This window comes from Crinia signifera, chromosome 9 (assembly GCF_055691185.1).
Source record: "Crinia signifera chromosome 9, ASM5569118v1, whole genome shotgun sequence".
In the NCBI taxonomy this organism is placed as follows: domain Eukaryota; kingdom Metazoa; phylum Chordata; class Amphibia; order Anura; family Myobatrachidae; genus Crinia; species Crinia signifera.
Genome location: NC_139225.1, coordinates 51,205,083 through 51,232,150, shown reverse-complemented (window position 1 = coordinate 51,232,150; position 27,068 = coordinate 51,205,083). Strand labels below are relative to the sequence as shown.

At 44.2% G+C, this 27,068-nt stretch overlaps 1 protein-coding gene across 2 annotated transcripts in view; it reads left to right on the top strand.

Annotated features, from left to right (window-relative positions):
• The first annotated feature begins 327 nt into the window (after window positions 1–327).
• Window positions 328–27,068, top strand: part of LOC146035549 (rho GTPase-activating protein 6-like) — a 298,256-nt gene continuing 271,515 nt past the window's right edge. The window contains exons 1-3 of one of the 2 annotated variants that reach the window (XM_083159068.1): window positions 328–1,598; window positions 1,952–2,082; window positions 2,444–2,491. In XM_083159068.1, coding sequence (XP_083015194.1) covers window positions 1,576–1,598; window positions 1,952–2,082; window positions 2,444–2,491 — 202 coding nt within the window. In that variant the 5' untranslated portion in view covers window positions 328–1,575. Of the gene's footprint in view, window positions 2,083–2,443; window positions 2,492–27,068 lie in introns of both variants that reach the window. The other variant, XM_083159066.1, reaches the window with a different exon arrangement.

Sequence of the window (27,068 nt, the reverse complement as noted above, 5' to 3'; positions counted from 1 at the left end):
ATGTGCATAAAGTGTTATGCACATGAGCAGCCACTTGGATGTGGTGAACTACTTGTTTGCCATCCTGTTAGCACCTAGCATTGTGGGTGGGGGGTGTGGAGGGCGGCGACGAGCTGCGCCCATGGGAACACCCAGAGTTTCATGGGCGTTCCCCATGAAAACACATCATGGTTATTTCCCTATGATGCAGGTGCGGGAGGGCAGGCAGCTGACGTCAGCAGATGTCAGCTGCCCGCCAGCTCCTTGCACAGGGCGCTCGCAGATGTAAGACACCAGAGAGGGGTCTTACATCTGCGAGCGCTGTAGAAATCATTTGATGGTCATCGAATGATTTTTCCCCCGCACGCAAGCTGCGAATGGATGTTTATCCAAAACGCTTCCAGCAGGGCTCTCCTACCTCCAAGTCTGTCTGTTGTTACCCAGTTTGTTTTATCACTGTCTACTATTGTAAAGCGCAACGGAATCTGCTGCGCTATATAAGAAACTGTAAATAAATAATAAAACATCCATCCACATGCATGTGGGGAGATTTGGCATGCGTGTGTGTGTGTGTGTGTGTGGGGGGGTGGTCTTCGTGAGGGTGGCAGACGGCATGAAAATGACAAGCAAAGCTGCAAATTTCGCAGCTTTATGTGTCAACCAGAATAAGGCCCTTTGTGTGTGCTTAATGAGCTTTTATTCGGAACACACTTGAGTGTTGAGTGATATGTTTAAATAGTTTCACATGTTAAATTCACCTAAAAAACATTTGAAATTCATATTTTCATATATATGTATGTCATTTAGGAATACGAATACATAGTAAATTTGGCAAAACCATTGAAGTGTATGGAGAGTTTATTCGATGGTGTATTCATCCATCCAAAATACAGCAATTCAGCGCAGAATACGACGCTAAACGCGGGAACGTCCTGATTTTTGGGGACGTTCCCGCGTCCCTCCCGCGGCTGGCAGTGTCTTGCTGGGGGGGCAGTTGGGAGTCCCCCCCAATCTCACAGAATAGACGCTGTGCGCATGCGCACAGTGTCTATTCGCGACCGAAACGAGGGCACGGCCTAATTTGCATAAGCCATGCCCTCATTTGCATATGCTATGCCCCCTTTTCGGGCGCTTGCGCGGGTCCCTATTCTAAACGGCAGAAAGTTGGGAGATATGCGACAGATTGTAAATTTGCCGGCACCGGGTTCCTGACATATTTGACATGGAATGGGTGCATTTGTACCCATTCAGTCTTCGTATATATCTCCCAAAGTATCTGTAAATTGGTACAAAACTTAATCATGCAGATTACCAGAAGTTAAATCGATAGTCAGTAAAATAAAATATACTGAAACATCAAATTTATGTACAAATCTATATTTTGTTGTTTTAAAAAAGTCCAAATATCATGTTTAAACTTAAATACCAGTTATCACAATTCTAGTGGTAGATCCCAATCACTACTCCTCCCTTTTCATCTCCTCCCACATACATCTTCTGTTTCTCTGCCTAGTTGTAATCCTCCTGCTACTGAGAAACAGAAACGTCTCTTTCAGAAACCTGCAGGGTAAAGAGTTTCTAAAAAAAAGGAAAAGAATGGAAGTGAGTGAGCAAAAAGGGTAAGTTGGATTATTATTATATTATAGTTTTAAAGGCAAGTAGGGCAAGTCTGGAAGAACATCTGGTACATAGAAGGGACAATATCACTATATTATTCTATGTATTATTTTTTTTCAATGCAGCTACAGTATGAATAATTCAATTGAGCAGCATGGCTCATTCCCTGTAATGCCATTTGAGTAGTGACTCGAGAGCCGAGTCACTGTCTCAACACGCTGAGCTGAGCCGTGTGTCTCAACTTATTCCAACGAATCATCTTGCCCATGACTAGCGTGTATGCCTTTTCATTCATCTCTGACTCTTATATTTGTTTTTATCCCTGCGATCACACTCTTCCTCCTGTCTTTGTTAGGATGTTGGAGCCTTCATTACACCTCCCTGACATTCACTTACAGAGTTTATCTGAGCTGGAGAGATTCCGGCTGCAGGAGATTGCCCTGTATATTCTTCAGGAGAGAGGACTCTGTTCTGACATAAAACCTGGTGAGTTATTGCTCAGTGATACTCTACTAAATGCAAACAGCTTATAAAGCCATGATTGTTACATCACACCACATAAACAAGGGACACTTCTACTGTACAGGTAGAATTAGCATTGTTTACAAAATGCAAATATGCTGGCCACAAAATAAAGTTATGTGACACTGCATGGTTAGAACGGGGGAAGGGGCACTTTCTCAGACTGAGAGGAAATGATCTGTTTATTTTGGGATTCCCTCTGGAATCTGCTGCCTTCAAGCAGAGACCACAGCATGTTCTTTATTATCTGTGTCCTTCCTTCTCTTGTTTTACTGTCATTGACTTGTTTTCTGATGGCCGCATAATGACTGTCTTATTATTGCAGGGTATCAAAAGTCAAGGAAAACTGTCAAGCGCAAGCAGGAGCGAAGAGGTATATACATATAGGGGGGCATTTTATAACACATTATTGCACATTTCACAATATTTTAAGGGTGACACATTGTGAAAACGCTGTTTGGCAGGTGGACATTTTCAGATGTCATGTTCTTGCAGCATCAGTTTTCATTTTCTGTTCCCTTTATTACAGGTTTGCTTATTACATTGATGGTTTAAAATGGAATAGTTTTCAAGTAATGGAGTACAAATAAGCAGATAGTAGGGCTGCATACATAAGAGAAGAAACCATACTACAATATGTTAATCACAGTGGCTTTCATTAGGGCTAAATGGCACAAATGGTTAACTGGTTCATCAGGAGGGACGGAGGAATCCTTGCCATCTGTGGTCATTACAGATATAACATTTCATTGTAATGGAGGTGGGAAAGCAGAATAAGGGGCACCTGTTCTCTGTTCTCCCCATTGCAAAATGAATATGTATTTTAGCCACAACCTTAGTTATTATGGGGATATGGGCCTTTCATCTATTTAGCAAAAGCAACCCATGCTGCTATATGGATGTCACCATACACCAGTTCTGCAACTAGACATTTTAGCACCCTGTGCCAAGTAGGGAATTGTCCCCCCCATACTTAAAACAGGGACAGAGTCATTCAGGGATTTAGGGCTGCCACTAGAAATTTTGGGGCCCAGGACTGACCAAAGAGACAGCTGCCCCCCCCCCCTAAAAAAAAGATTAAGCTTGCCACCACGTTCTTGCCGGCAGTGCTTCATCACTGGGATTCATGTACATACCTTTCACATCAACAGTATATTGTGTATACACACACATATACATCACAACAGCACTTTTATACTGTTTACACCCCCTACAGATACACATACCTCCACACCAAATACATATATACATCCCTCCTGTACATACAAATAGCCTCCAATATACATATATACACCCCTCCTGTATATACAAATTGCCTCCAATATACATATATACACCCCTCCTGTACATGCATATACCCCCATAAGAATATATACACATGCACCCTAATATACTCCCTCCTGTACATGCGCCTACCCCTCCCTATATAGTTTCCTGTACAATAGTGACCACTCCTGTATTATATAATTTATTTATTTACAGTTTCTTATATAGCGCAGCAGATTCCGTTGTGCTTTATAATATATATATATATATATATATATATATATATATATAGATAGTCCCGATATGGCAGCCCACTCACTCAAAAGTTCAACGAGTCCTGGTGCCTCCACCTGTTGTCCCCACTGCGAAGGACACAATATTTAGATGCTTGTATGTGCGGCACGCAGGAAACAAATGAAAGGAACTGCTATCTTCCAGACACACCTGAGTGACGTCGGAAGCCGTTCGTCTCCATAGCAGCAGGCGTACACAACAGCGTCATAAAGCATTCACAATGTTTAACCAGCAATCCAAAAATATAATTTATATATTATATATAATATATTTATTAATGATATTTTTGGATTGCTGGTTAAACATTGTGAATGCATCATGACGCTGTTGTTACAAAGTTTTTAATGTGTGTTTTCTTGTATTTGTATATGTATTCTTTTGCAGTCCTGACTGTTGTACCACAGGGATGACAAGCTGTTATGGAGGAGGGTACGTTTGCATGCTCTTACCGATTGGCTGTTAGACTAGTGGGTGTGCTGGTAGGAGGCAAATTGTGTACGCCCGCTGCTATGGAGACGGACGGCTTCCGATGACGTCACTCAGGTGTGTCTGGAAGCTGATTTCCGGCCTGGCAGGTGGGTGGACCTTTCACCATGTGGGGGGATATAAGGTGAGCCTTGTGCTTCTTTTTTTGATATCGCCTGAAGACGATGTAATAAACATCGAAATGCTGCAAACTAGCCGTTTCTCAACGTATCATTTGTTTCCTGCGTGCCGCACATACAAGCATATATATATATGGCTGAGCAATATATGGCTGAGCAATATATTGCTCAGTTTCTCCTTTTCATCAGCGACCAGAGATGGTCGCTGATGAAAAAGAAACTGCCAGGGGGAGCCCGGCAGCGGTAATCAGCTGGTCGCAGGAGCATGTTCCTGCGACCAGCGATCACTACAGGGGTAAAAACGGGAGTGCGCACCTGGCAATATATCGGCGGTGCACACTCCCATCGTGGGCAATCTGGTCGCTTAGCGACCATATTTCCCGCGATATTACACAAAATCACCCCCGTGTGTACGCACCTTCAGACACTTACCTAAATAGACAAGAGAGTACCCATGTGAGCGTGTCCAGCATCCCCCGGCACGATCCACAGCGGCGCCGCAGCCGTGATGTCATCAAACACTGCCTACTCCTTTCCGACTGTGTCCATTGCCATGGGGGGGCGGCAACGCTTGAAAAGAAAAACATAGAGAAGTGAGACTTCTGTCCAGCAGCTTTGTAAACAGCATATGAGAGACCAAAAAACATATTGGAAAGAGAAGGGACACAGAGGAATAAATTATGCTAGTTCAGATCTCATGTGAATAGAATGCAATATGACATAACTTGATGAAGAGAGTAAAACATGAACCAATGCAAAAAATAAGGGTAATAATTAGCAGATTAGCAAAAAAATGAATTAACAAGCAGTAGATCAGGAAAAGACCCACTCAAAAATCATGCTGAGATGGACATGATCAAAAGGGGTCAGAGAAAGCAATTCAGTGAGAGATATTCATTTAACCCAAACGGGTGTATTGTGTTCAAATTGAAAATCCATCTTGCTTACAATTGGAGCAATTGCTTAACTGTGTCTTTGATATATATATATCAACAGAAGAACGATACCCAGCGCATTAAGTCCAATGTCCAATAAGTCCCACAATGTGTGCTGCTCCACTTGTCGGATCCACCACGAATCCACAAAGGAATGCTTGCAAAAAGAAGGTAAATGAAGCGCACAGTCAGTAATATATATAACACAATTTTACTTATAAAATACTGACGTACATTAAAGGGTAAAAACAGCAATGCTTGCCAGGGAGTAGACGGGCAGTGCGGCAGGACGGTCAGAATGGAAACAGCCGTAGGCGGTGATCAGTCGCCGGCAGGAACCTCATCAAACAACCACTCACTCGGATCCACTCCTTCAGATTGACATGGACTGCAAAGACGCCACAGCGTCGGGATCACTGGAAGCCACGCCCAACATGTTTCGTCACAGGTTCGGACCCCCTGACGAAGTCCAAACCTGTGACGAAACGTGTTGGGCGTGGCTTCCAGTGATCCCGACGCTGTGGCGTCTTTGCAGTCCATGTCGATCTGAAGGAGTGGATCCGAGTGAGCGGTTGTTTGATGAGGTTCCTGCCGGCGACTGATCACCGCCTACGGCTGTTTCCATTCTGACCGTCCTGCCGCACTGCCCGTCTACTCCCTGGCAAGCATTGCTGTTTTTACCCTTTAATGTACGTCAGTATTTTATAAGTAAAATTGTGTTATATATATATTATATATATATATTACTGACTGTGCGCTTCATTTACCTTCTTTTTGCATATATATATTTATTATTTATTATTTAATTGCAGTTTCTTATATAGCGCAGCAGATTCCGTTGCGCTTTACAATAGTAGACAGTGATAAGGCAAACTGGGTAACAACAGACAGACTTGGTGGTTAGAGGGCCCTGCTGCAAGCTTACAATCTATTAGGTATATAGGAGGGAAACACAAGGACAGGCATCAGTAATAGCATAGCAGTCCCAACAAGTTACAAGTCCAGAAGGGAAGCTATATAATACATAAGTGCCTCAGAGGGTTATGCATATATATATATATATATATATATGCAATTTTTGGCCTGCTGCGACTGGTTTACTTCATCTATACTAAGTCCAATGAGTGCCACCCATCCACCTGTACTATATATAAATATATATATATATCTACAATAGTGTCATCAGCGCCCAATTATGTAATGTCCCCTCAATTGCAAATCACATAGAAAATATATAGTAAAAAATACACTTTTGTTTTTTTATTGTTGGAATAATTCTTGTTTATTTTTTGGTACTTGTTTCCTAGCACGGCGCCCACTAAGCTATTTGCTCAGTGGACTATTCTGCGTAGTGAAATCGCATTGCATGGGCCATTTTAGTTGATGCGATTTTCCTATGTAATTTATTCACTGCTCTCTCAGCCCCAGGCCATCGCATCTGCCTCAAAATTGCATGCGATCGCATGTGATTTTATAGGGTGTGTGATGGTATACAATAATTTGATTGTATGTCCCAAAAAATAGGTTTAACGCACCCCCACTATCCACGCCACCCCGAAGCGTGGCGAGTGGCAGCAGAACACCTCCTCCACTTTTTCATTACCCCACTATCCACGTCGGCGTGGAGTTGATTTTATATAGTGTGGCTAGCGCAGCGAGCCCGAAGCGTGGCGAGCAGACACGGAATACATGTAAAGTAATCCGCGTCCCCTCGTGGGGCTCGCCACGCTTCGGGCTCGGTGGCTTGCTGCGCTCGCCACACTATATAAAATCTACTCCACACCGATGTGGATAGTGGGGTAATGAAAAAGTCAGAGGACGCGTTCCGCCGACCCTCGCGGGGCTCGCTGCGCTCGCCACGCTTGAGGGGGGCGTGGATAAAGGGGGGTGCGTTAAATCTATTTTTGGGACATACAATCATTATTGTATACCTAATGTCATGGCATCGCACACCCTATAAAATCGCATGCAATTTTGCTGGACATGCGGGACATGCTATGCAATGCGATGCGATATTGTGGTGTAAAATGAGAAAAATAAAACATGAAAAAATCGCATTGCGTCGATGCGATGCGATTTCCCTTCGGTGCTGTACGTAGAAAATCTGGGCGCCTTGCTAGGAAATAAGTACCTATTTTTTTAAGTTAGGACCACTACCCTACGCATTTCGTCCCATTCAGGGACTTCATCAGGGGTGTGTGATCTCCAAATTATCTAGGCCTTGTAAGTCTGAAAGGATTGTAGTCTTGGTATAGTGTATTAATAATTCAATGCTGGTGGCAAAAGGAGAAGAAATGGATTTGCCCACAAATACTGTAGTCTCACTCCTAATGGTGGAGGAATAGTGAGTACATGCCTTCAATTATTTAGACAATGAATACATTGGACCTCCGTAGATGGAATGGTGTCCACATTAGGAAAAAGAGTCAATGTCCTACAGGATTTTTTTGGGAAATGAAAATACAGCTGTTATTGAAGCGTTATATTGTAGAAGGTACATACCAATCCTCTGTAGTGTGTATCCTCCTAGGTGTCCAGCCAGCAATCTTGAAGACCAGTTTCAGACTGGCGAATTTGACAGAACCAGGCACAGATCAGTGAGATCTGTGCCTGGTTCTGTGCACAAAAATGTGTAAAAATGAAAATAACCAGACCCGGACACATTGAGCCGGTCCTGGTTCCCCAAATATAGGGGGTGGGGAGAATCATAGGGATCCCCCATATTTAAGAAAACAGCATCAGGCTCCAACAGCCAGTGGTGTCATGCCACAGCCGGGGGACACTTTTTATACAAGGTCCGTCAGTCGTATCATGAGCACCATGACTGATGTTGGACTTCTACCTTTCTGGGTGTGTGTGTCCATGGGGGAGTCAGAACCCTCCCATTAAAGAAGGTTCCCCATCCAGGGCTGATCTATGGAAAAAGAAAAGAAAATTAAAAATAATGTGGAAATAACAGACAAACACACCCAGAAAGGTAGAAGTTTAATAATCCCACCAGCCACGGTGCTTATGGTACGCCCGGGGGACCTTGTAAAAAAAGTGTCCCCCCGGCTGTGGCATGACACTGATGGCTGTTGGTGCCCGGTGCTGGTTCCAGTATACATGGGACCCCCAGTTTTTTTGTGCCCTGTGTTTTTGGGAACCAGGACCGGTCTTAGAGCCTGGTGCTGGTTTCTTAAGTACTGGGGATCCCTATGACCCCCCCCCCCCTCCCACTACTAGGATTGGCTCAATGAGTCCAGGCTGGTTTTGCTGGGGGGGGGGGACCCCACGCCATTTATTTTTTAAATTTTCACTTTTACACATTTGCACAGAACCATGCACAGATCTCACTGATCCGTGCATGGTTCTGTCAAATTTGCCAGTCTGAAACTGGTCTATTGTGTGTGCAAATTTTGGTAATGTTTACCAAAAAGCGCACCCTATTACATTTGCAAATTATGTACTTTATAATGGGAAAACATTTGGAAACATTTTGAAGTGTGAAAAAACCAGATAGGCCAAAATGTGCGAATTCTGTTGCAAAAAGTACCAATTCGCAATTTTCGCATCCTATTACATGTGTGAATTACTACACAAAACAGGCAAATTAGTTTTTTTATTTTTTTAATTTACTAAAAGTCTCACAAGTCATAAAATGTAATCCTATGATGTTAGCAGTGGCGTAGCTACTGTAAGGCAGACCCCTCCGCCGCTTGGGGGAGCAAGCGTCAGCGGGGTCTGTGTGGGCGCCGGCACCTGCCTGGCGGAATGACATTGGACATTGCCCGCTGGCTAAGCTGACACAGGAGAAGAGTCCTGTCAGCGCCAGCGGGGTCTCTCTGTGTGTGCGCCGGCACCCGCCCGATGGAATGACACTGGGCTGTGCTGCGCTGTGGCTGCCCGCTGGCTATGCTGACACAGGAGGAGAGTCCTGTCAGCGCCAGCGGGGTCTGTGTGTGGGCGCCGGTGCATTGACATTAGGTGGCCCATTGGACCCCACCCCTTCAATCGCGGCTCCGCCTTCACTCTCCTCCACCCGGCGGGAACTTCAAGCAGACTGCGCCCCCCTAAACCAGCGAGCAACTTCAGGAAGACTGCGTCAACCCCCCACCCCAAAAGCAAAGACGCTCAGCAGGACCATGAAAGGGAGGTGTAATTACATGTTACATAGTTACATAGTTACATAGTAGGTAAGGCTGAAAAAAGACTTGTGTCCATCTAGTTCAACCTGGTATAGATATCCATTGCTGATTTGGTAGGTTCTGATATTTTACAGACAGATTATATTTCTTATTTGTACCCATGGATGTTTTTCTCCAGTAAATGTTTGTCCAACTTTGCCTTGAACGCATTTAATGAGCCAGCCGTTACCACCTCTCTGGGAAGAGAGTTCCAGAGTTTGACTGTTCTGACCGTAAAGAAATTCTTTCTACTAGCTGAATGAAATCTTTTTTCTTCTAATCTATACTCATGCCCTCACGTCCTAGATTCCTTTCTAGTAGAAAAGAGGGTGCGTGACAGTTCCTTATATTGGCCCTTGATATACTTGTACATGTTGAGCATGTCCCCCCTTAAACGTCTCTTTTCTAATGTAAATAGTCCCAAATTGCTTAATCTCTCCCCGTAGCTTAAATTCTCCATTCCCCTAATAAGCTTTGTTGCTCGCCTTTGGACTTTTTCTAATTCTATGATGTCCTTTTTATAGTGTGGGGCCCAGAACTGTACTCCGTACTCTAGGTGAGGTCTCACCAATGATTTATATAGTGGCATAATTACCCTCGAGTCCCTAGTTTCCATTCCCCTCTTAATACATGCCAGAATTTTGTTGGCCTTTTTTGTAGCTACATTACAATAACATGGAGTCACCTGTGTCTATCGCAGTGGTAAGCTGGGGCTGGGCTGTTTTCCCAATGTGTGTGCTGGCAATGTGGCAGGCAGGGTGTCTGGTGTATGGTGCTGACTGCTTCTGCTACCGGGGACTGGTATAGAAGCACTTTTTAATGCATTTGGTTGATGAACCTGGCACCTATGGAGGGGAAGGGAGGGAAATGCGTGTCCCTGCCATATGTTCACCTTACTAAGGGGAGTTGTTCTATTACTGCCCTCTCCAAGATCCCCTTCCCCCTGGCAAAGGGCACACATAATTGGAAGGGAAACTGTCAGTGTGAGTGTGGTGTCTATGTGTCATACTCAGTATCTATCTATGTGTCAGTGTTGTCCATGTCAGCATCTGCCTGTGTCAGTGTATATGTGTCAGTGTTGTCTGTGTCAGCATCTGCCTTTGTCAGTGTTGTCTGTGTCAGCATCTGTCTGTGTCAGTGTATATGTGTCTGTGTCAGCATCTGCCTGTGTCAGTGTTGTCTGTGTCAGCATCTGCCTGTGTCAGTGTTGTCTGTGTCAGTCTATGTGTCAGTGTTGTCTGTGTCAACATACATGTGTCAGCATCTACCTGTGTGTCAGTGTTGTCTGTGTCAGCGTACACTTGTCAGCATCTGCCTGTGTGTCAGTGTTGTCTGTGTTAGCGTACATGTGTCAGCATCTGCCTGTGTGTCAGTGTTGTCTGTGTTAGCGTACATGTGTCAGCATCTGCCTGTGTGTCAGTGTTGTCTGTGTCAGAGTACACATGTCAGCATCTGCCTCTGTGTCATGTCAGCATCTGTCTGTGTGTCAGTGTTGTCTGTGTGTCATCATCTGTCTATATGTCAGTCTTGTCTGTATGCCTGTGTCTTGTCAGCATTGGTGTCAGTGTGCTATGTGACTAATAGGGTTACCTACAGTACTCAGGGGAGGCCCAACAGCTTATGTCTCTGTCTTGTCTATCTCATAGCACACACATTTGCTGCAAACCACTCCTGGCTTCCCTCCTCCTTTCTCCACCGGATCCCTCTCCACTCCACTGGCTGTCCAACAACTCTAGAAATAACCGCCAGACCAAACAGTGGCGTAACTATAGCACCGCAGCCCATGGCCGGCCCATAAAGCAGACTGCTCTCTGAAACTGTCTGCGGTATGGGGGCGGCCATTTTATCGTGGTCCGTCTGCATATATTTTATTGAAGACAGGAGGGGAGCCGGGACGCGTGGACAGGTAAGCATGTGGCAATGGGGGGGGGGGCCGGACGGACAGGCGGGGAGGGGGGTGCGCCCCCCATTAACGGCGGGGGGCGCCCCAAACAAAGCTACACCGCTGAAACCAAAGCTATCTTACAGCAGCAATCTCCAATTGAGCGAAGTTTAAAAGCATCTTTGATAGACACTCTCATCAAAGCAGGTGAGCGGGCTGGTGGGGGGCTGGAAGTGGCTGGAAGAGCTGACACGCTGCTGAACTTAGCTCCTCTGAGGAGAGTGGCAGTCAGCTGTTCCGGCCGCATCCCGCTACCCCGCCGCACGCTGACACGCCGCTCCTCTCTACTGAGAAAGGAGTGTCATCACAACCATCTGGTGCCGCCACAGATGGTAGAGATGACACACACACACACATACTGTATATATATACATACACACATATATCTCACAGTATGTATGTATGTATGTTTTATATATATATATATATATATATATATATATATCCTCCAAAAACGCAGGCGTCACTCTGGGACTTGTGAATCAAATAGTAAAGTTTATTGTTCTTCTAAACGGTCACGGTTGACCGTTTAGAAGAACAATAAACTTCACCATTTGATTCACAAGTCCCGGAGTGACGCCTGCGTTTTTGGAGGTTGTATTGGTGGCTGCATAGCCACAGGGGAAGGCACCCGGGCCCCTACTATCATCAGCTAGCAAGTAGTGCCGGACATACCACATATATATATATATTGCACACAGAAAAAAGCAGGAATAGGTGCGCTGGCACCTTTGCTCAAACAGAGCTGTTTTACACAGTTCACAGTCTATAGGCACGTGTCCTCAAATTCTGGACCGTCGCTCCTCTTCCTCGCTCCCAATTCCCAAGGGGAGATCACCAACACTTCTCTACAACAACAGAAGAAAAGGGCGCCCAATGGTGCAGTATCTTTGATGTTTTATTTTACATAACATTTTTTTAAAAGTGCTTAATTACCAGATATTTCATCTGCGGTGGGCTAAATTAACCACCTGGCAATACATAAATCCACACTGGCAAGCTGGATACAAATGGCGGGTATGCGACCCCCTGCTGTGCACTCACGGTTGCCGGCTACACACTGGCTGTGTGCAGAGATGGGAACACCACGCTGTACAGAGCTCTGGGGGGAGTGTGTCCCCCGGAGCTCTGTACAGCGTGGTGTTCCCCTCTCTGCACACAGCCAGTGTGTAGCCGGCAACCGGGAGTGCACAGCAGGGGGTCACAACCGTGAGTGTGGATTTATGTATTGCCAGGTGGTTAATTTAGCCCACCGCAGATGGCTCTTATATTTATACTCACTTTATGGCTCCAATAAAAAGATATTTAAGAAAAAAACTTTTCACCCTCCTGTGACGTTTTAACATTCATTACACTTAAAATGTGTATGTATGCAACTGATGTAATAAAGTACAACAGAGATTTATTGCAAACCGCAAATATTTATTAAATGATAAATTATTTTCAAATAAATAATTTATAAATACTAAAACTTTGGTGGGGCGTACAGAAGAAAAATATATAATGAGGTATATATCCTATATAAGAAGTTGGGGATAGTGGCCTTATCAACATTTATAACTGCAAATAAACTAGCAAAAAAAAGTGCTAAAGTGTCTACACAACCTTTATTTACATAGTCTAGGCTTATACTTTGGGTATTCAACTAGTGAAGAAGTTTTATCCTTTAGATCAGTGATTTTCAACCTTTTTTCCTTGCGGCACACTAAATATGATTTTAAAATTGCCAAGGCAAAACACATTGCACCCCACAGGAAATATAACAAACCTATTGGCCCCATATAGAAAACAATCACACTGGTCCCCATAGGTAACAAAAATAAAATATATTGGCCCTTTACATGAAAAGAAAAGACCAATCAATAACAGTTAAACTGTGGTGGCTGTAAACGGGTTTGAGCATCTCTAGAGCTGGGGGCACACTTGAGACCAGCTCAATACACACTAGTGTGCCACGGCACAGTGGTTGAAAAACTCTGCTTTAGAAGATGTTAGGCATTTCCAGAATTTATTGAACAGGTTACAGGCATTAAGCCTTGCGTGCTTTCATGCTTGCAAATGTAGAAACCAGTTCTTCAATTTGCAACTCAGCACAAATGTCAGTCTCAATAGCAACCATTGAGAGGTTTACAAGCCTCTCCTGTGAAATGCTTGACCGCAAATAGTTTTTAATTAATTTTAACCGGGAAAAAGATCTTTCTCCACTTGCTACGCTAACCGGAAGAGTTAGTAATATTCGGAGAGCAATTTTCCAATTTGGGAATGACAGTTCATTCGAATGGATCAACTTAATTGCTTCAAATGGATTTGCTAACTTTTCCAGTTCGGATGAAAACAGATCCCTGAAGGCGCACAGTTCATCAAATAATTCTAATCCATTGATGTCTCTGTTATCACCATCCGATAAGTGGGTTTCCAAGTTAAGGCACTTTCCTTTAGAGATGATGTTACGACATCTAAAACAGTGTAGAAAAAATTAACTCTGAAAACATCTTCAGGTGCTTGAGGGGATTCATCTGAGTGTTCGTAATCAAATTGTAAAGTCTTTTTCTTTGACATACTTTTTCTGCAGGTTTAAATCGAGGTTCTCCATCAAGATCTTGGCATAGCTGTCTGGCAGTTTCAATCAAGGCCTTATAACTTGCATCTGTTCGGTAGTTAGAAACAAAACCTCTTAAATTGGCAATGGCAGTTAAAGCAATGGAAATATTTTCCCCAGTGTTTTGAAGCATCAGGATTGATGTGATTTGATTTAGCAGGTCATGCCACACGACAAGGGAGCACAAGAACTTGTGCAGAAATTCCGTGCTTGATGTCTGGAATGTTTTTCAAAATGTTTTTCGTCAGAAACGATTTCGTAGCAGGAGTCATATATTTCTCCAGAATGATATCTGAGGGGCCGCAGAGCATCAATATGACTTTCCCACCTTGTTTCAGAAACAGGCTTTAGTGTCAAGGAAGAAATATGCTTCTTAAGAACTGCCTAACGCTTCGGAGATGCTGAGAAAAACTTATATATCTCTTGAACTAATCCAAAAAAGCTCATTGTTTCATGATTGACTTTTGCAGCATCATTAACAACTAAGTTGAGGGTGTGAGCAGCACATGGTACATAGAAAGCATGTGGGTTCTTGTTTAAAATTTGTTTTTGCAAGCCAATCTTTTTTCCTCTCATGTTGGCACCATTGTCGTAGCCTTGTCCTCTTATATTATCAATCGAAAGATTCAAGGTGGACAATTTTGTCAGAATGGTCTCACACAAGCCTTCACCACTTGAATCTTCAACTTCAAGGAAACCTAAGAAGTTTTCTTCAATGAGAACATAATTTTCCTTACAAGAAACAAAACGAATGACAACAGTCATTTGCTCAGTGTGGTTTATATCAGGTGTACAGTCCAGGATAATAGAAAAATATTTGGCCTCATTGATAGAAGAAACAATCTTTTCTGTGGTGGCATTGCCCAATAATTTAATCATTTCATTTTGAATGTCCTTGCTCAAATAATGAAATTGAGATTTTGCCCGGAGTGTTCTTTCTATGTGAGTGGTCATAATAGGATCAAATTTTCCGAATAGTTGTACCAGCTTCAGAAAATGTCCATTGTTTTTCTGGTAGAGTTTATCAGATAAACCCCTTAGTGCCATACATTCTGAACCAAGATATTTTAATGATTTCAATAAGCCTTGAAATTACACCTGTCCAATGTTTCTTTTCCAGGTCGAACAACTGCTGATTTTGGGAATCTAGTGTGGTCTTATTCTTCAGATTTTTTTTTAAGTCGTACCACATCTTGAAATGCTTTATGTGACTCAGACTTGTTTCATGTGCATGAAGAGCATTGGATAAACTCTGCCATCGATTATAGCCAGTAGATACAAAGCTGGAAGAACCACTTGTATCTGATGGTGCAAATAATTTGCAGCAGAAGCAAAACACACAGTCTTTATATGCTGAATATACTAGCCAAGACCTTGGCAGTAATTCACCATTTTCCATTTTACGTTTATAGTATGTGTTGCTAAACTTTCGTCTACTGGAATCTGGAGGGTAAACAATATTTTTCTTTTGAACAGGTCCTGATTCAATCAGAATCAGTCTTATTTTATCTGTAATTTTGGGCCATTTAGCAGGATCCTCTAATTCAAGTGCAAGTAAGCTTGAATGTGATGAAGATGTCAGTAAATTTGTTTCTTCAGCTATTTCAGAATCACATTGTTCATTTTTGTCTCCTGTACATACATCTGGTCCTGATAGAACATCCAGATCTTGGCTAGTTCCAGAAGTACTAGCGACGTTCTCTTCCAGTTGTGGGTTCTGATCTGTAGAAGTATTTGGTAGACTTTCTTCTATTTGGGAGATTTCAATTGTAGAGGTACTTTCTAGATTTTCTTCCAGCTGGATGATCTTACTTGTAGAAGTACCAGGTTGAATGTCCTCAAGTTGTGTGTTTTCACTAGTAATTTTGGCTTTTTTCATATAATTAAAAAGAGCCCCAGCTTGTTTTTTGAGGGCCTCCTCTTTTGCTGCCTTTCTTTTCTTGTTCTGCCAGCCTGATAATTTCTTTTTTCCTTCCATTGTATCAACAACAATGAAACACCATTTAGGTATCAGAATATCTAGGAAAAAGAAAGTATTGATTTGACTCATTCCGTAATTACATATGGAGATGAGCAAACACATTCTCAAATTTAACACTGTACCCAAACCTGAATTTATAGATTTAGAAATATAGATTAAAGCTGGAAATGTAAAAAATGGAAATTTGACAATAGGTAGATGTTAACAGGTACATATTAGCTGGATAACTTTGTAGTGGTTGTCAAAGGCGCTGCTACACAAGTCTGTTTAGCTCTGCTGGCCACATACTGTAGGCCACTCCAAGGGATCCTTACTCAGAACAACACACCTATAGTCTAAATAAATCAAATAATCCTTTAAGCCTTACCCAAAAGACACCTAATAGGAACACAAATGAATCCATATTTATATAATCTCCTCAATATACACCCTTAACCACCTAACCTATAAACATATACTATGCATTAAGCAACACCATCACCACATCTACATGGTACTTTCCCCAAAATTATATTCTGGTAAATGAGCTTCATTTAGATTAAATAACCATATAGCAAAAACACATTCGAAAAAAGATGAATTCACCCACACATTCCTCTAAGAAGACTGGAGCACCAAAACCCATTTCTAGAGATACATGATGAACTGCGCACATCAGGTGCACAGCAGCAATTACAGTACAACAGCTGCCTTTTTCTACCATAAATGTTAGCTGGCCCATGACTGGGAAGAAACCAGGCAGCACAAATAGTGGCTGAAGGCACTATAGCATAACCTAGCCAGCTTTACTGCCCTCTTATGTCCTGATCCACATGACCAGGAATTAATTGGGCAGTGATGGAGGCAGCCAAAAACAGTGGTTTAGAGTTAAGAAAGGTGTGCGGGAAGACTTGAGATCACCCTGCAAGAGACACAATCCTATGCAGCCACCCTAAGAGAAAATACTTTAAGACAACCAAGACCAGGTATGTGCAGAGGGAATACCGTCACTCACACCCTAATAACAAATATACCCAATATACAATACTAATGACAACAATACAGATGGAGCCTTCTTCAACTAGCCTTCTCTGGATAGCCATGGCTCACCAAGGCCTATTATTCTCAGTTACAATACAATACATAGAACAATACAGTAGGGAATTAGCAGAGGATTAAATCCAACAGCTCTGGCTCACTTAATCCAATTAAAGGGCTAGATGAGGATGGCTCTATCTGTATCTGACTTCATTGAATGGTGCTATTAGCATTGTAGCTATACATAAAATAAATAATATGAAATAATATGAAATAAATTAAGCCATTTAAAAAATATCTTGCTTCATTCACCTCAATAATCCCCAAAAAGCATTGACTAAATATAATAGTAGTCATTTACAGCCATGGAAAAACAGAAAATGATAGAAAGAGAAGAGAGTGCATCAGAGAGAGGGGGGAAGTGCAAGTGGGGATGAAAGAGTGTGTCAGGGAAGGAGAAAGTTGGGAGCAAGACAGTGAGAAAGGGTCAGGAAGAGACATTGAGAGGGTGTCAGGGAAAGAAAGGGGGAGAGCAAGGGTGGTAGGGAGAGAAAAGGGGGAAGGGAGTGAGAGAATAAGAGGGTGTCAGGAAGAGAGAGCTGAGAGAGAATGTCAGAAAGATAGGGGGGGGGGAAGAGAGAAAGTATCAGGAAAAAAGAGAGACCGTGCCAATGAAAGAGAGAGTGAGAGAGAGCAAGAGAGAGAGATAAATTGACAGGGAAAACTGGGGGGGGGGGAGAGGGAGGGAGAGTGAGCAGGAGAGATATTATCTTGTCTACAGGAAGGGAGGGAGAGGTATAGGCAGCTGGATGAGGAGTATTGATGGACAAACAGAGCACCATTTGGGGACATAGGGACAAGTTCTCTAAGCTTTAAAAGTGATAAATTGGAGGGTGATAAACAGCCAGCCAATCAGCTCCTGTCTGACATTTTTCAAACACAGTCTGTGACATGGCAGGTAGGAGCTGATTGGCAGGCTGTTTATCACTCTCCATTTTCTCACTTTTGAAGCTTAGAGAATCTGGTCCAATGTCTGATAGACATGCAGTTGGGGGCATAAATGGATGGACGGATGGGGTGTCTGGTATAGATGGACAGCCAGGGGAAGTAAAAGGAAGGGACAGAGCACCATATTGGGTCATAGTCTGACAGATGGGAATGGGGAAAGGGGCTATGGAGCCAGGGACAAGTAGGACAGGGACTGGGAGACTTAAGGTGCCCATACACGTTACAATTATTGTATACAATATCGCATCTCATCGCATCTCGGATTTGCGATGAGATGAGATTTAGTACAAAAAGTATGTGCAGCACATACTTTTTGTACTAGATTTCATCTCATCGCAAAACCGAGATGCAATGAGATGCGATATTGTATACAATAATTGTAACGTGTATGGGCACCTTTAGTGTTAGAGGGGAGCTGTGGACTGGAGCAGACAGAAGAGGAGGGAATACTGTAGGTGAAGATTGGTTATGGTATTAGATGTGGAGTGAGCTGCTAGTGTGCTAGCAGCTCACTCCACATCTAATACCATAACCTGTGTGTGCACAGGACAGCCAGTAGAAAAATGTCAGGGCCCGGTGTGCTGCTGTAATATCCTGGCCATTTAGCACTATTAAAATGCTGGCAGACCACAATAACCTGGCTGTGAAGGAGAGAGGCATAGAGAGGAGACAGAGTTATGAATCTGCACTGTACTCTCCTGTCAGGGGGTACTCTATGGTAACTGAAAATAAACGGACCATGCTGCTGTTCTGCATAATGGCAAGAGGTTGCTAGTCTATTCCCTACTCCGAATTTGAGAGGAGCTCAAAATATGCCTAAATGTCAATTAAGGCAGTGGGTTGCAGTAGCGCACGCAGGGGGGGTTTCTGGGTACCCAGAAACCCCCCCCCCAGGATTCTAAGGGCCCTAGGCTGAAAGCTGAGGGTCCCCTCTTTCCATGGGTACAAGAATTTTAAAAATCGGCCCTTGGGAACCGGAGATATCTGACTTCAAAGCAGTGGTCCCCATCCAAGCCTGTTAATTGCTCTTCCCAGTCAGATATTTCAGGTTCTGTCTGACTTAGAGTTTCTCTGAGGGTATAATCCGAAAGCTGGGACTCTCCCTCATTGGAGGACACTAGTAGCTTGTCTCTACTGTTCCCAGAACCAGAGATATCAGCCTTCCAGCAGCTGGTTACTGCTCCAGCTCCACACACCTGGTATGTAGTTTTATATTCTCGTTGGCAGATTGCTCTGTCTCCTGAACTCTGATTCCCTAGTCCCCAATACCATTTGGTATGTGGGATTCTCTAGTTTTTAAATCCATTAAAATCTAATAAATGTATTTCTGGGAACTGGAGATATCTACAGTCAAGCAAGCTGTCCTCCCACCAGAAAAGTATGAATAATAAGCCCACTCCACTATATGCCCCTCCTCTGCATATTAAACATCCTCTACCACCCTGGAAGTTATGTGTCATGGCCCCTTCATTCAGCCCAATGCCCCCTTCTCCCACCCCATCTCCCACCATCTGTGCAGTAAAGGGGTAATTAGTGGAAATTACTGATCCAGGCCCTACATGCTGAGCAGTTGATATAATACCCCCTACCACCTGTGGGACATCAAAGCTTCCCCCACCCCTACCGCTGGAGGATCAGTAGTGACCCCAATACATTGCTATGCCCAGGGGTCTACACTGCTGTTGATGCCCCTGTATATATATATATATATATATATATATATATATATATATATACTTCCAGTGTTGCCCGGCACTCCGCAGTCATAAATGGTGTAACACCTGGTGCCTTCCTCACGGGATCGTGGTGTCCCTATACAGCGTGGATAGATCAGGCGGCACTCGAGGATTTTCAATGCAAAAACGTGTTTATTCCTCCGACATGTTTTGGGCTATTGCCCGTCCTCAGGGATCCCTGAGGACGGGCAATACCCCGAAACATGTCGGAGAAATAAACACGTTTTTGCATTGAAAATCCTTGAGTGCCGCCTGATCTATCCACGCTATATATATATATATATATATATATATATATATATATTGGTCTATCTATAATACTTTAACTGACCCGGCATATACTGGGTCACCTAAGTGTCCATCTCTGTGCTTTGCTCCGCCCCTCTGGAAACCCCCTTCTGAAAATCCTGCGTTTGCCACTGGGTTGGGAGAAGAGCCAATGGGAGACAGAGGGTGAGCTATGGAAAAGGATGTTGGGTACAAGGAGAGGGTGACAGGCAGTGGATGACACTGGGGAGTGGTAAAGTATGATGGACAGACAGGAGTCAATGCTGGAGAGAGAAAACGGGTGACAGTGAAAACCTGAGGGTGAAACTGAGAAGTAAAGGGTGACAAGGAGAGAGTGAAAGAGGAGATATAGTGACAGGAAGAGTGATAGTATGTGCGTGACAGTAGAAAAAAGTGACTGGGAGAGGGTGAGAGTCAGCGGCTGACAGGGAGAGGGTGAGAGAATCACTGAGTGACAGAGAGAGAGGTGATGAGGAGACAGAAGCAGGCAGAAGAAGTGGAAGGTGGGCAGGGGTGATTCTAGGGAGGGGCAGTGGGACACTGCAGTAGTCAAAAAAATAATAGTAACATACTGTAACAAAAAATAAATGTAAGCTTGACTCATAACTTGACTCCAACCAGTTAGCAGCAGAAGGTAATCACCGTGCGGCAGACCTACAATTGCACAAAATAATATATTTATGATGGGATAGGCAGTGGGAGACAGTGACTTCAGTGGGCGATATGGAGAAAGGCAGTGAGTGACAGTGAAGAGAAGTAGAGTGTGGCAACCAGAGAGATGCAGAGATGGATGGGCAGAGAGCGATGCTGGGGAGAGGCAGGGGGTGGAAGTCAAAGGTTAAAGGGCCAGATGTATCAAGCTTCAAAAAGTGATAAAATGTAGAGTGAGAAACAGACAGCCAATCATCTCCTACCTGTCATGTTACAGTTTGGGTTTGAGAACTGACAGATAGGAGCTGATTGGTTGGTTGTTTATCACTCTCCACTTTACCATTTTTTGAAGCTTGATACATCTGGCCCAGAGTGAGAGGATAAGGGGGACAAGGCAAAGGGTGGCAGGTGAGAGAGTTTATGGGGAGAGGTTGAAGGCAGAGAGGAGGCAGCGGAAGATGGACAGAGGGTGACAAAGAATAGAGGCAGTGAGTGACAGTCAGTGGGTGACAGGAGAGAGGTAATAGGGAGAGTGTGATGACCAGGGAGAGGCTGTGGGAGACGTCGGGCAGAGGGTGAAGCTTGGGTGAGTCAGTTGGTGACAGGAGACAGTTGAAGAGATGCAGTAGAAGATGACTGGCAGAGGGTAAAGCTTGGAAAAGGCAGTGGTGATAGTCAGTGGTGACAGGGAGAGAATAACAGAAGAGAGGTGACAGCGAGGGGATGATGGCCTGGGAGAGGCAAAGGGAGATGACGGGCAGTGGGTGAAAGTAGAGAAGTGATGGGAAAAAGGTGATGGCCGGGAAGAGGGTGATGGCCAGGTGTGAGTCAATGGGAAGAGGATGATAGGCTGTGAGAACAAATATTAACATTAATGGAAAAATAAATATTAACATAAAAATAAAATAACCCTAAACTTACCTTATAATCACTTGACTCCATCCAGACAGTGAGAGGTCATCAACATGTGACAATATCTACAACGCACAAAACAAAGTTTGTATTATAATTAATCTATACAATCAAAACTATAATTAATCATAATAATATGCGCACATATATAATACTATACCCAGCACAGGACAAGGCTGTTCCGCTCGCCTGATCCCAGCCCGTGACATGCCTACAACAATTTGCGGACACAGCACTGAGATGCGAGCAGTTTGCTACACAGTGCAATGTGTGCACAGTACCGGCTGCACCCTGGCTGCGCAGCCTAGCTGTGAAGCCAGACACAGGCTGCCCATGTTTTGGGTTGTGTGTGATGTCACCCAGCCGTCAATGCCCTCCCTCGAAATGCATGCGTTGTCTCGACCATTCACATGAAATCCTGAAGCAAAGCCATTGGGCCCAGTTGCCATCCACCATCCCTGCTGACTATGGCCTGTTGCGGGGGCATCACTTCAGCATTTCATGCAAAACCCTGTCACCGCCTACCCTCCCCACCACCGATGGCCTGTTGTGGGGCCATCGCTTCAGCATTTCACGTGACCCGTCAAGACAACTCAGGCACGTCAGGGGAGGGCCTCAACACCTGGGTGACATTGCACACAAACCAACACATGGCCGGCCTGCGTCTGGCTTTACAGATAGGCAGCACAGCCTTGCGAGTCCACCAAACCCCTCCCGGCGAATAAACGCCCACCCACCCACCCCCGTCGCACTGCGGGTTCACCCGCACAGGCTGCAAATGGATGTTTAGCATAAACATCCATTCATATGCCTCGAGTGACCGCCCACATCTTTCGATGGTCAGCAACCATCGAAAGATGTGGTAGGTACAAACATATAAGTGACTTTTAAGTCACTTACATATGCGTGCACGCTGGCAGGAAATGGGCGGGCAGCTGACATCCAGTGATGTCAGCTGCCAGTCCCCTGCTCCCGCGCCACCACCTCAATACCATGAGAATGCTCAGCATTCTCATCGGAACGCCCATGGAATGCTGGGAGTTCCCATATGGTAATCTCCGCCCCCTGCACGCCATCATGGGTGCGTGCACCCGGCGAACTAAAAGTTTGCCGTGGGTGCACGCACCCTACGTCTGCACATGCGCAGATAAGCGAATGCACAGAGGAACGAATGGACTAGAATATAACCCAGCCCATTATTTAAGTCATACTTGCCTACCTGACCCTCTCCATGCGGGATAACATGCTCTGTTCCTAGACTTCCCTGGTAATGTAGGATTGCCATCACCTGTGGGAAGCTAGGTAATTGATAAGAAAGGTGTCACCACAGGTGATGGCAATCCTACATTACCAGGGAAGTCCAGGAGCAGAGCATTTTCGGATAGACAAGTATGATTTAAGTACATAATTTATCCTTCTAAATGAATATAAAAAAAATATGCAATTATTAAAAATATGTTATAACATGTATTATAAAAGACTCACTGCTGTTTCAATCTTGTGCAGACCAGTCCCTCCTCTTCTATCTGTGCAGGCAGGACCAGAACGCCATTACACCCCTCTCGTGACTGAGGGGGAGAGAAGGAGGAGATAGAGGGGGCGGAGTGTAGACACTGGCCACTCCACACACAGACCCAGAAGGCTCTGCAGTGCTGCTCATTTGATTGACAGCCTGGGGAGCAATGGGTAGGGGGCGGGGCTGCAGGCATTGTGCCGGTGAGTGAGGGGAGCTACTGGTGCCGCTGGCTGCCTGTCATAATATTTGACAGGCTGCGGCAGCCAGTAGCTAACTAGCAGTCAGTAGTAGCCATTATTATTAAAATAAACATACTGAAGCCGAGCCCGAGCGAGCGTGACACGTCGCACTGTGCAGGCTGTACTAGGACTGGTGCAGGGGGGAAACAGCCGGGCACCGCCGTGACCGTGAGTGACGTCACGTCACATGACCGCTCTTTGCTGGTGTTACACATAGGAGGCAGACTTGGAGGGTTTGTGTGCGCACACAGCGGGGCGCACCCGGCGCAGGGAGCAGCATCCATTACTGCTGTGACTGTCTGTATACTCATGTCTCCATATTACTGCCGCCCGGCGCTGTCAGACAAGCGCTGCGTGCAGGCAGTGAAGGCGAGGGGCCGGCTGAGGCAGCTTTAGCAGCAGAGCAGGGAGAGTGCGCCTTTTCACCATGGCGCCTCCCTGCTTTGCAGGAGCTGCTGAGCGGCCAGCGCCGGCCCTGGTTAGCCCTACTGTCTGTGGAAATGCAGGAGAGGTAGAGTAATTAGAGATACAACTGTGCATTTTCAAAACTGACAATACAAATACAAGTATTAACGGTGATAGTGAAAGTTTTTGCAGATATCAAACAAGGTGTTATTACGGCTGAATATCCAGATCAAGCAGCCAGGAGTTATATGTTAAAGTGAACTCAATCAAAGTAGTCTTTTGGTGACAATAACTATAACATTTCTTACCCAAGTATTTACAGTGGCAGAAAATAATTGCATTACAAATAGATTGTTTTTAGTTAATGACTGATTGGATGTAAAATTATCACAGACTGAGTGAGGACTGTGGAGTGCTAGAGATGAATATAAAGTGTTTGTGAAGAATCATCTATATTTATATATGTCTAGTCTCCATGTGACTCTGAAACACTGCCATCTGTTGGCAGCAAGTGAAACTACACCTACATGCCATCGCAGAGGCAGTAGTAAATTCTTAATCACTTTTAAATCAGCTTAAAAGATATTTGCACAATTGCCTTGAAATGCAGCTTGCAAATCACATTGATGCTAAATTCAAATAATGGCATGTGATGGTATATATACCTGTAATCAGAAGAAGAGGGCGTTGCATCGGGATGAAGTCAAAATCCCGACGGTCAAAATCCCGACAGGGTCAAAATCCCGAATGGGTCATAATACCGACAGGGTCAAAATACCGACATATAGAATGTACAGGTGAAACAGTCAACATGACTTTCCGTCGACAGGTCGACAGGGGTTTTTTCACTGTTTTTTGACCCGACATGTGCCGACAGGCGGTATTTCATGCCCTACCATCCACTAGGGCGTGGTCTGAGAACAAAATAGTGTGCCAAGCGCAGCGAGGCACCGCGCCCGAAGCATTGTGAGTGAAGCGAGCGATGCGAGGGGCTGCGGTTCACTTCCAATTGTGTCCATGTCGACTGTGTCGACATTCGGGTAAAAAAACAGTCAAAAAACCCATGTCGACCTCGCGACCTGTCATGTTGACATTTTCACCTGTAGATTCTATATGTCGGTATTTTGACTCTGTCGGGATTTCAAATGTCGGGATTTTGTCCTTGTCGGGATTTTAAATGCCGGGATTTTGTCCTTGTCGGGATTTGTCCTTGTCGGGATTTTGTCCTTATCGGTATTATGACCCATTCGGGATTTTCACCGTCGGGATTTCATACCGAATCCGTTGCATCACACATGTACAGTACCAGACTCCTGGGCCAACACCAATATCATGTAGATTGTGGAATGTGGGGGAGAGGCAGGATGGTGTAAAGTAGCAGAGGAGCACACTTGCCAGGCGGGACTAGAGATAAGCTGCGCGCTACAGCTCCCCTTATGTTCAGTCTGCCCAGGCTTTCAGTAGTGGCAGCTGCAGTATTCTTTACAGCCTGCATCCTCTGGTCCTCCAGCTCAGAAAGCTGTGTTGGTGGATTGATGCATGTGGGGGTTTCAGGTACTCAGAAACCCCCCTCACTCACGCCAGGCACCTCCCGCTGAGTGGCCTTTTGATACAAAATGAATAAGAATGTTTGAGAGGATAAATATTAAATAAGGTTATTAGGGTTGTTTATTAAAGCTTGGCTTGGCAAGAGATAACATTTACTAACCAGATTCTAATTTACATATTAAAGGCTGTGTTTGAAAAATAACAGTTGCACAAAGCTTCAAAAGTGATAAAATGGAGAGTGATAAACAACCAACTAATTAGATCAGGCATGTCCAACGTTGGCCCTCCAGATGTTGTGAAACTACACATCCCAGCATGCTTTGCCACAGTTTTGCTATTAGAGAATGCTAAAACTATTGCAAAGGATGCTGGGATGTGTAGTTTCAAAACATCTGGAGGGCCAACGTTGGACATGCCTGAATTAGATCATAACTGCCATGTCACAGACTGTTTGAAAAATGTCAGAGATGAGCTGATTGGTTGGTTGTTTATCACTCTCCATTTTATCACTTTTGTAGCTTTGTGCATCTGGCCCTGAGTCTGATTGGTTGGTACTTTATTCCTCAAAGTTTTATCTCTTGACTTTAATAAATTCCCCCCTCCCCCTCTGGGGAGATCAGGAAATAACAATGAAGTATTTATTGTCAGTACAAAAAACCCCAACTGGAAGGTTTTATTACTGCCCAAGGCAAGGCAGTAATTTGCGACCCCCACACCCGTACTATTGGGTCTAATTGAGTAGGTCTAATGTAGACCATACACCAGAACAATATAGTTCCAACCAGCCAACTTTTTGGGCTGGTTGGAATGATAATCTGTCTAGTGTGTGGGAGCAAATGATTATCAGCTGCTTCCACACAGTGAAAAACATCCAAAGACGGCCAAAATGGTCATTCCAACTAGTTGGGAAAAAATAAACCTATTTCCCCTTTCGTAAATAGTGTCAGGGACTGAATACACTTGCGCTGTCTGGATCAAATAATCTACTGATTGTCAAATAGAACTCCACCCGATGGAATAATCAGAGGGCCAGGGCGAAGGGTCAGAGAAATGATAACAATGGGGGTATCGCCCCCTGCAACTGACCTCTCTGCCGTGCCCTATGGGCATATAAAAATATCTTTTATCCAAAAGGTATCCAGCCTCAAATTTTCAATTGGATCAGAGCTCACCTTAGGTCGGTGCCCTATGGGCATAGAAAGGTTTCTTTTCTTGTCCCTTTAATTCGGAAAGGTCCAAATCATCACCAGTCTCAGGTCAGTGAAAAAAGGTGCTTTTATTCCACTCACTATAAGTAATAACAATAAAAATTTTATTAAAAAAGATAAAAAGATAATTATCTTTATCTTTTTTAACAAAATTTTTATTGTTATTACTTATCGTGAGTGGAATAAAAGCACCTTTTTTCACTGACCTGAGACTGGTGATGATTTGGACCTTTCCGAATTAAAGGGACAAGAAAAGAAACCTTTCTATGCCCATAGGGCACCGACCTAAGGTGAGCTCTGATCCAATTGAAAATTTGAGGCTGGATACCTTTTGGATAAAAGATACCTTTATATGCCCATAGGGCACGGCAGAGAGGTCAGTTGCAGGGGGCGATACCCCCATTGTTAACATTTCTCTGACCCTTCGCCCTGGCCCTCTGATTATTCCATCGGGTGGAGATCTATTTGACAATCAGTAGATTATTTGATCCAGAGAGCGCAAGTGTATTCGCCCCCTTTGTACTTTTTGGATTGTGTGTTTTGGGATTGGTAATCCCTGGCGTTTACAGTGCTGCAGTCTGTGGGCGCGGACTATCCTATACCTTTTGTTTTGTGTAGAAGTGTCAGGGACTGA